This window comes from Nansenia antarctica (assembly GCF_963989245.1).
Source record: "Nansenia antarctica genome assembly, chromosome: 5".
Taxonomy (NCBI): Eukaryota; Metazoa; Chordata; class Actinopteri; order Argentiniformes; family Microstomatidae; genus Nansenia; species Nansenia antarctica.
In genome coordinates this window covers 712,738-723,651 of record NC_137690.1, presented here as the reverse complement: position 1 = coordinate 723,651, position 10,914 = coordinate 712,738, and the positions used below count along the sequence as shown (strand labels likewise).

The window sequence follows — 10,914 nt, the reverse complement described above, 5'->3', positions numbered from 1 at the left end:
TCATAAGTCTTAAGCAATAAGACGAGGCGGTAGATCTAAACTTAAGATGTGGAGGCGTGGTCAAGGCCACTTTGCTATTATGCGTGCGGTAGTGGGCGCCTAAGACCCGGCGCTAAGCCCAGAAATTAGTCATGGGTGTGTTTTGGGCGTCTTCTCAATCAACCCAATCAGCGTGCCAGGTGCCATTCCCTTTAAGAACCGGCTGCGTTAAGTCATAAGCGCTATGCTATTATGCAGTTCATAGGCGCTAGACTTCATGCACGTTTTGAAACACGAGCGCGCCTCCGCGGTTTGCGCATGCGCGCTGACCCACTTCTTAAGAAGTCGGTCGGCGCGCATGCGCAAACCGCGGAGGCGCGCTCGTGTTTCAAAACGTGCATGAAGTCTAGCGCCTAAGAAGTTTTCAAACCACTTCTTAGCGCTAGGCGCAAAGTCAGATCGCATAATAGCAGGGGCGCCTAGCGCACTTCATTAACATATGAACACTCCCACAATGAGTAATATATGCACGGGAGTCTTACGTCTTATGTGTGGGCGCCTAGCGACACCTGCATAATAGCAGTAGCGCGTATGAAGCGCATAATAAGGGTGGCGGTAGGTCTTAACCTGGCGGTGCGTCTTAATTAAGACTTAAGACGGCGACTTATACTCCGGAGCGACTTATAGTCCGGAAAATACTGTATATATATATATATATGGTATATGTCAGTCTCACGCGCCTGTCTCGTTCCAGTTCTGCATCCAGGTGGATGTGTGATTCTAGTAGCTGGTGCAAACCTGGGAGCAACACGGTGATCTCAGGGCGTTTAGCTCAGGTGTGAACGGGGAAGATCAGTGTTGGACCCGGGTTGGGACTCCATGTTGTTTACAGGAACTGTGTGTGAAACAGGGCTTTGGTAACACAGGTCCTGGGGTCCTCAGACCGCGGTAGTCACCATGCCCTCTTCCTCTTCCTCTTCCTGTCAGGTGACCTTGTCCTCTTCCTGTCAGGTGACCTTGTCCTCTTCCTCTTCCTGTCAGGTGACCTTGTCCTCTTCCTCTTCCTGTCAGGTGACCTTGTCCTCTTCCTCTTCCTGTCAGGTGACCTTGTCCTCTTCCTGTCAGGTGACCTTGTCCTCTTCCTCTTCCTGTCAGGTGACCATCCTCAGAGGTAAAGACGGCTTCGGCTTCACCATCTGCAGCGACGCCCCTGTCCGCGTCCAGGCCGTCGACCCCGGTAACCTGTCTGTCTGTCTGCCTGTCTGTCTGTCTATCTGTCTGTCTGTCTGTCTGTCTATCTGTCTGGTCTCCTTCTGTCTGTCTGTCTGCCTGTCTGCCTGCCTGTCTGCCTGTCTGTCTGCCTGCCTGTCTGTCTGTCTGCGTGCCTGTCTGTCTGTCTGTCTGTCTGTCTGGTCTCCTTCTGCCTGTCTGTCTGCCTGTCTGTCTGTCTGCCTGTCTGCCTGTCTGCCTGTCTGTCTGCCTGTCTGTCTGTCTGTCTGCCTGTCTGCCTGTCTGTCTGTCTGTCTGCCTCTGTCTGTCTGTTGTTGTTGTTGTTGTTGTTGTTGTTGATGTTGTTGTTGTTGATGTTGTTGATGTTGTTGTTGATGTTGTTGATGTTGTTGTTGTTGATGTTGATGATGTTGTTATTGTTGTTGATGTTGTTGTTGTTGTTGATGATGTTTTGTTGTTGTTGATGTTGTTGATGTTGATGTTGATGTTGATGATGTTGATGATGTTTTGTTGTTGTTGATGTTGATGATGTTGTTGTTGTTGATGTTGATGATGTTCATGATGTTGATGTTGATGTTGTTGTTGTTGATGTTGTTGATGTTTTGTTGTTGATGATGTTTTGTTGTTGTTGATGTTGTTGATGTTGATGTTGTTGATGATGATGTTGTTGTTGATGATGTTGTTGATGATGTTGATGTTGTTGATGTTGATGATGTTGATGTTGATGTTGTTGTTGTTGATGATGATGTTGTTGTTTTTGATGTTGTTGTTGTTGATGTTGATGTTGATGTTGTTGTTGTTGTGTTCCAGGAGGCCCCGCCCACCAGGCAGGTCTCCAGCAGAGTGACGCCGTCCTGCAGCTCAACGGCCTTCCTGTCCAGCACTGGAAGTGTGTCGACCTGGCCCATGCTATCAGGTACACCCTACACCCTGCACCCTACACCCTGCACCCTACACCCTACACACTACACACTACACCCTACACCCTACACACTGCACCCTACACCCTACACACTACACACTACACCCTACACCCTACACCCTGCACCCTACACCCTACACCCTACACCCTACACCCTACACCCTGCACCCTGCACCCTACACACTACACCCTACACCAGGGGTCGGCAATAGGCGGCCCGCGGGCCATTGCTGGCCCATCACCAATAATATTTGGCCCAGCAGAATATTTTGAGAATCCACTTTTTTTTTTTTTTTTTTTTTTTTTTTTTACAATATCGGACCGACAGTCCCACATATAGCGCCTATAATGTCCGAATAGAGAATCTACCTCCACCTGAATAATGCTTATTGTACTTTTATCCATGTTGAGAGTGAATGACACAGGGACAGACAATCAGGCAGCGGGGTGCACCGAAGCGCACTGACGCTGAACCCCTCATAGTGAATCATAAGTAGGTGGACAACGTGTAGTGCTGAAATAGCCGTGTGTGGTTTGAAAAAAATAACACCAGCTCAGTAAATAATTCAAACGTAATGTTTACGTATATGTGACTGCAACACACATATGAACAGTAACAAAGCAAATTCAGTTTAATATTCGGAAAAACATTGACAACAAAATCGGTGAAAAAAAGAAAAGAAAGAAAAGTAATCCGCTTATGCGAGGGGTGGTGGTGCATAGGCCTATGCTCCTGAAACGACAGAGCAAACACGCTATTAGGGATAATAATTACAATGAGCCATTCATTCAAAATATTAAAAATACAATTAGGTTATTAAATACAATAACGACAGGCTTGGTACTCACTTAATGTGAAAAGTGGCATCTCCCATCGGTCAGTATTTGCTTGATATCTGGTTATATGGACGTCACTTTAATCCGCAGGCAGTTCTCAAGTTTTTTTTTGCATCAATCGATTCCTCTCGTGCGTCTTTATCACATTCATTGAGGAAAAGGACGACTCGCATGTATAGAAAGGGAACATTGTGAGCACGGAAGATGTGAGTCTCACAACGGCTTTGCGTTGATGAAACCAGGTAGGATGAACATTATAGTTCGCTGTCCATTCCTCTTTAAATGCCCTGTTTTCACCGTCAACTTTCCTCTTTACACCTTTGGAGAGTGACATGATGTTTCTCTTGCTAGTTAGCAGGTTAAATGTTTAGCTAACTTCACCCGGCAGGCAAACAACCAATCCAATAATAATGTGACCTTGTCTGGGAGGAGGGGGGAATCATTCAGAATGAAAGTATGTTAAATAATTATTAGAATAAGCTAGGCTGCGCTACATCGTCAGTCCACACATTTATTATTCAAAACTATGGAAAAGGGTGAAACTACGTTTCAACGTTGTTGAGAATCACAACACAAACTTGCTAGTCAAGCCAAAATACTGCAACGTAATGGATTGGACTGCTACCTAGTTAGCTACAACACTACTTTACATTGTTACCTAGTTAACTACAACACTACTTTACATTGTTACCTAGTTAACTACAACACTACTTTACATTGTTACCTAGTTAACTACAACACTACTTTACATTGTTACCTAGTTAACTACAACACTACTTTACATTGTTACCTAGTTAACTACAACACTACTTTACATTGTTACCTAGTTAACTAGAACACTACTTTACATTGTTACCTAGTTAACTAGAACACTACTTTACATTGTTACCTAGTTAACTACAACACTACTTTACATTGTTACCTAGTTAACTACAACACTACTTTACATTGTTATCTAGTTAACTAGAACACTACTTTACATTGTTACCTAGTTAACTACAACACTACTTTACATTGTTAGCAGGCTCACAAAACAAGCTGTGTTAGTTGACTAGCGATGTGTACATTTTTCGAAAGAAAAGTCAAAGCATTAGAACGTGTCACATTTTTTAACAATCAATTACTTATGAATGAATGAATGAATGAATGAATGGAATGAATGGTCTTTATTGTCATTGCTACAGTACAGGTACCAAACAACGAAATTTAGGAGGGGTGGCTCCCCTGGTGTTAGCAAAAAAAAAAAAAAAAAAAAAAAAAAACGTTCGGGCCCGCCATCTAGTGGCTCAAAAAAAATTTGGCCCGAGGCCAAACCTAATTGCCGACCCCTGCCCTACACCCTACACCCTACACCCTACACACTACACCCTACACCCTACACCCTACACCCTGCACCCTACACCCTGCACCCTACACACTACACCCTACACCCTACACCCTGCACCCTACACACTACACCCTACACACTACACCCTACACCCTACACCCTGCACCCTACACCCTACAACCTACACCCTACACCCTACACCCTACACTCAATACACTACACCCTACACACTACACCCTACACCAGGGGTCGGCAATTAGGTTTGGCCTCGGGCCCAATTTTTTTTGAGCCACTAGATGGCGGGCCCGAACTTTTTTTTTTTTTTTTTTTTTTTTTTCCTAACACCAGGGGAGCCACCCCTCCTAAATTTCGTTGTTGGGTACCTGTACTGTAGCAATGACAATAAAGACCATTCATTCATTCCATTAATTCATTCATAAGTAATTGATTGTTAAAAAATGTGACACATTCTAATGCTTTGACTTTTCTTTCGAAAAATGTACACATCGCTAGTCAACTAACACAGCTTGTTTTGTGAGCCTGCTAACAATGTAAAGTAGTGTTGTAGTTAACTAGGTAACAATGTAAAGTAGTGTTGTAGTTAACTAGGTAACAATGTAAAGTAGTGTTGTAGTTAACTAGGTAACAATGTAAAGTAGTGTTGTAGTTAACTAGGTAACAATGTAAAGTAGTGTTGTAGTTAACTAGGTAGCAGTCCAATCCATTACGTTGCAGTATTTTGGCTTGACTAGCAAGTTTGTGTTGTGATTCTCAACAACGTTGAAACGTAGTTTCACCCTTTTCCATAGTTTTGAATAATAAATGTGTGGACTGACGATGTAGCGTAGCCTAGCTTATTCTAATAATTATTTAACATACTTTCATTCTGAATGATTCCCCCCTCCTCCCAGACAAGGTCACATTATTATTGGATTGGTTGTTTGCCTGCCGGGTGAAGTTAGCTAAACATTTAACCTGCTAACTAGCAAGAGAAACATCATGTCACTCTCCAAAGGTGTAAAGAGGAAAGTTGACGGTGAAAACAGGGCATTTAAAGAGGAATGGACAGCGAACTATAATGTTCATCCTACCTGGTTTCATCAACGCAAAGCCGTTGTGAGACTCACATCTTCCGTGCTCACAATGTTCCCTTTCTTTACATGCGAGTCGTCCTTTTCCTCAATGAATGTGATAAAGACGCACGAGAGGAATCGATTGATGCAAAAAAAAACTTGAGAACTGCCTGCGGATTAAAGTGACGTCCATATAACCAGATATCAAGCAAATACTGACCGATGGGAGATGCCACTTTTCACATTAAGTGAGTACCAAGCCTGTCGTTATTGTATTTAATAACCTAATTGTATTTTGTATATTTTGAATGAATGGCTCATTGTAATTATTATCCCTAATAGCGTGTTTGCTCTGTCTTTTCAGGAGCATAGGCCTATGCACCACCACCCCTCGCATAAGCGGATTACTTTTCTTTCTTTTCTTTTTTTCACCGATTTTGTTGTCAATGTTTTTCAGAATATTAAACTGAATTTGCTTTGTTACTGTTCATATGTGTGTTGCAGTCACATATACGTAAACATTACGTTTGAATTATTTACTGAGCTGGTGTTATTTTTTTCAAACCACACACGGCTATTTCAGCACTACACGTTGTCCACCTACTTATGATTCACTATGAGGGGTTCAGCGTCAGTGCGCTTCGGTGCACCCCGCTGCCTGATTATCTGTCCCTGTGTCATTCACTCTCAACATGGATAAAAGTACAATAAGCATTATTCAGGTGGAGGTAGATTCTCTATTCGGACATTATAGGCGCTATATGTGGGACTGTCGGTCGGATATTGTAAAAAAAAAAAAAAAAAAAGAAAAAAAAAAGTGGATTCTCCAAATATTCTGCTGGGCCAAATATTATTGGTGATGGGCCAGCAATGGCCCGCGGGCCGCCTATTGCCGACCCCTGCCCTACACCCTGCACCCTACACCCTACACCCTGCACCCTACACCCTACACCAGGGGTATTCAATTACAAATTCAGTTGGGCCAGATTTGAAAACCAAGAAATGTTGCTGGGCCAGACATTTTCAGCGGCCAGTAGCCTAGGCACCAGGTAATGACACATTTCAAACCAACACAAATGAATGTAGGCCTAATGAAATACAAGCAGTTTATTTATAGTTTTCCTTTTAAATGAGGTAACATCTGACACAGGCACGTCAAAAGTCATCTCAAAGTGCATAAAAAAGTGTACAGTAGTATACCAATAAAAAAATGTCCTTTTGTAAAATATAAATTTGGTCATAGCTGACCCAGGCACATCACAAAGTGCTTTTAACTGAATGAAAATAACCATCAACGCCTTGAGTGCACAATTTAACAAGTTACAATTACAGTTAAACAATAAAATTGAATCTAATCTAATCTAATCTTACCCTGCTGACTTTCTTAGTGTGAGAAGTGACATGTTTTATTCTGAACAAGAGCAGTGACATTTGGCTCATAAGATGTCAATGCAATCCGAAGGCATTGGTGAAGAGTACTGTCAGTCAGGGAACAACGAGAGCTGCTTTTTATTGTGTTCATGTGTGAAAAGCTTGATTCACAGGTGTATGTTGATCCAAACATACTGAGCACATGGATTGCTACTTTCTTAACGTTAGGGAACTGGTGCACGTTGACATCACTCCAAAACTTCGCAGGTCAATTAGTGCGAAGCTCCTGTGCCATGGTTACGGATGACTGCATGTCAACAAGTTCGAGTATGAATTTCCCCTCGTCGATGGAAGGCACCACTCCCTTTCCTCTGGTGGATAAGTCCCCTTCTATTGAACGGGTCTCTGGCAAAGCCCATCGCCTCTGCGGGCAGAGCAAGTCCATCCAGTCGACCAGCAAAGTTCTCTTTCAACCTCGCAATGAAATCAGTCATCACATTTGTGATGTGTGCCGGGGATGAGACGCATTTGCGGAGTGTCGGAAAATGCAGCATTCTGCCGGTGCAGAAGTCGGCCGCGAAAAGGTCCAGTTTGATTTGAAACGCGCGCGTCTGTTCCACAAGATAAATCACAGTTTTGTCTCTGCCTTGTAGCCCCACATTTAGGTCATTCAGGTGTTGTTTAAATATGTCGCTCAGAAAGCAGACATCAGCCATGAAGTTGTCGTCCAGTATGCGATTCAAGTGTGTTTCTGCCTTCGTTTGCTTGCTGCTGCGGAGGAAAGTTGTAATCTCCTCTCTGAGATCACAGAAACGCTCCAGTGCCTTGCCTTTGGACAGCCACCTGACGTCGTTATGCAAAAGCAGATCGTGGTGCTCAGCAGACATTTCTGACAGCAGCTTGCGGAATAAGCGATGTTGGAGGCTCGAAGTGGAGCGAATAAAAGTAATTGTAGCCATCACGTTGTCCATTGTTATTTTAAGCTCCCCGCTTAGTTTGTTTAGAGTGTTATATTCACGTTCTGTAGGCTACTATAGTAGACATTTCTGCATGAATTTCTGAACACTTGCGAAATACGTTTTTCTCTGCTTTTATGGCTGGGCCAATCGGGGGTCACGTCTGGGCCGCATGCGGCCCCCGGGCCGCTAATTGAATAGGCCTGCCCTACACCCTGCACCCTACACACTACACCCTACACCCTACACCTTACACACTACACCCTACACCCTACACACTACACCCTACACCCTGCACCCTACACACTACACCCTACACCTGGCCCACGCTATCAGGTAGCTATTTCACCTTAGCAAGCTCTCTCTGAAGAGCAGTTAAACTGTTCAACATAACATATGGAATGGACTTTATTTGTCATTGCTACAGTACAGGTACCAAACAACGACATTTAGGAGGGGTGGCTCCCCTGGTGTTAGGAAAGGGATTTTATTTTTATTTTTTAGAAAAAGCATAAATGCATAAAATCACAAGAAGGTAAGGAGCTGGTTTACATCAATAAGGGCTATGTACACAATCCACTGTACTATACTGCACAGATAGTCAACTAGGGTTGTCATATTGCACAAAGAGTATTTTTTCACATTATTTTAAAGTGTCACAGTTTGCAGGCTTGAAAATGTACATGTTTGTGCCTCAGCACTAGCTGCCATACAATCCGTCCGGACTGTCCTGGGCCCAGAACTTAGGCCTTTTCTGTGTTCAGGGCCTTGACGGCCCTGTGGTAGAAGCAGTCCTTCAGTCTGTTTGTCTTAGCACATATCACAGTATCATCACCATCCAATGGGGGTTACAGTTTTGTACCGAAGATACAATATTGTTAATATATACTATATATATACAGTATACTGTAAATAAATACTGTAATAGGGACCGGACCAAGGATGGAGCCTTGTGGTACACCCTTTGTTTTATCCAGGAAAACCGCCATCAGAAGATCTACACATCTACACACAGATGTATATATGATATATTCTGTTATCTATTATATATATCTATATTATATATGCTGTGAGCAGCTGTATCACCAGCTGCTGTCACGTACACATGCAGCATTCCATCCGTTAAATAGTTTAAACCATCTACTAGTCCAGATGTTCACCGGTCCTCTCTCTCTGTGTCTCTCTCTCCCTCCCTCCCTCTCTGTCTCTCCCTCTCTCCCTCTCCCTCCCTCTCTCTCTCTCTCTCCCCCCCTCCCTCTCTCTCTCTCTCTCCCTCCCTCTCTCTCTCCCTCCCTCCCTCCCTCCCTCTCCCTCTACCTCCCTCCCCCCCCCTCTCCCTCTCCCTCCCTCCCTCCCCCCCTCTCTCCTGACAGGACCTGCCCATGTGAGATCGTGGTGGTGGTCTGGAGGAGGACAGGAGAGGCGCCGGTGATGAAACCACCGTCGTATTTCGAGGGTCTGATCCACCGGCCCCCCTCCTCCTACAAGCCCCCAGCAGACAGGTCCCCCCCCCCGTCTCTGCTGTCCCACCCCTCCCACCACAGCAGGCCGGGGGGCGGGCGCCGCAAGAGGCACGGGGGGGGGGCCCGGGAGGGGGGGGACAAGGCTGGGGGCGGGGGCGGGGGGCTGCGTTCCCTCTGGAGGGATGACCCCCCCCTCCCTAAGAGGGAGGAGTCAGAGTACAAGGCCAGGACGCAGACGCTGAAAGGCACCCGTGTCACTTCCTCCAACGGGGACAACTACATCATCCTGTCCCCCGTCGACCCAGGAAGTCAGGTGATTGGTTGGTTTGTTTATTGGTGATTTTGGTGGTGATTGATTATGTGTTATTAGGTGGTTATGATGGATGTTCTCGTCTGTTTGAAGAGAGAGTGTTGAGATGAGACCTTCATGCATATTTAAGAGCAACATGTGACCTCACACCTCCTCCTCACCTCCTCCTCTCACCTCCTCCTCTCCTCCTCTCACCTCCTCCTCTCCTCCTCTCTCCTCCTCCTCTCCTCCTCTCTCCTCCTCCTCTCTCCTCCTCCTCTCCTCCTCTCACCTCCTCCTCTCTCCTCCTCCTCTCACCTCCTCCTCTCTCCTCCTCCTCTCCTCCTCTCACCTCCTCCTCTCACCTCCTCCTCTCTCCTCCTCCTCTCCTCCTCTAACCTCCTCCTCTCTCCTCCTCCTCTTCTCCTCTCTCCTCCTCTCTTCTCCTTCCAGATGTTACAGCCGGTGTACCAGGACAGGAGTGGGACGCTGGGTAAGACAGAGTTTATTATATATATATATGTATCTATATAGAGTTTATTATATATATGTATCTATATAGAGGTTATTATATATATATATATGTATCTATATAGAGTTTATTATTCTTTTATTTGTTGGTTTTGTTCCGGTCTTACATTCGTGCGCTCCTCAACGTGTACGGAAACATGTCATGTCGTACGTGTCATGTGCGATTATGTTTTACGACAAGGCAAGTACAGCGATACGATAAGTCCTGGATTTTTAGGGGTAACCAGACCCCGGTTGAAATACCCTGCAAACCGGGTGAGATGGGGAGGACCTTGCGGGTGGGGTAGCGTGCACGGCAGGGTGGGGTAGCGTGCACGGCAGGGTGGGGTAGCGTGCACGGCAGGACTGCCAACCCAGGCCAGGGGGAGTCCGGTGCAGGGCCCACGTTAGCGTGCCTCCACTCACAAGGGGAACAAGGGGCGCTAAAACAATTTTGTTACGTAATATTGTATTTTATCTTTACCTGTTCTTTTTACTGTTTTCCCCTGCTTTTATATTCATTCTATGCTTGTATATGTATATATATGTTTTTATATTCAATTTATGTTCTTATTCCTGTTGTAAAGCACTTTGAGCTGCATTTCTTGTATGAAAGGTGCTGTATAAATAAAGCTTTACTTACTTACTTACAGCACATTTCATACAACAGGGGCAATTCAAAGTGCTTTACATACATCATTTAAAAATACAGCAAGAGCAGCATAGTAAGAGCATCTCTTCAGGGAGTTTGTTCCAGGAGCATGCAGCAGCGTGACTGAAAGCTGCTGCACCGTGTTTTGTTTTCACTCTTGGAATGATTAGCTGATTAGTCTCAGCTGACCTTAGGGACCTTGCGGGAATATCGGGTGGGAGGAGATCTGATATGTCATTTGTTCCAAGACCATTTTGTGATTTGTATGTAATTAGGAGTACTTTGAATTTTCAGGTCATAGTAGG

At 44.9% G+C, this 10,914-nt stretch overlaps 1 protein-coding gene across 1 annotated transcript in view; it reads left to right on the top strand.

The window, feature by feature from the left end:
* Positions 1-10,914, top strand: part of rgs3b (regulator of G protein signaling 3b) — a gene marked incomplete at both ends in the record, with an annotated part of 47,371 nt that overhangs the window by 18,238 nt on the left and 18,219 nt on the right. The window contains 4 exons of the mRNA XM_080532876.1: positions 1,135-1,216; positions 2,020-2,125; positions 9,069-9,471; positions 9,901-9,940. Of these exons, the coding sequence (XP_080389002.1) occupies positions 1,135-1,216; positions 2,020-2,125; positions 9,069-9,471; positions 9,901-9,940 (631 nt within the window). The remainder of the gene's footprint in view (positions 1-1,134; positions 1,217-2,019; positions 2,126-9,068; positions 9,472-9,900; positions 9,941-10,914) is intronic.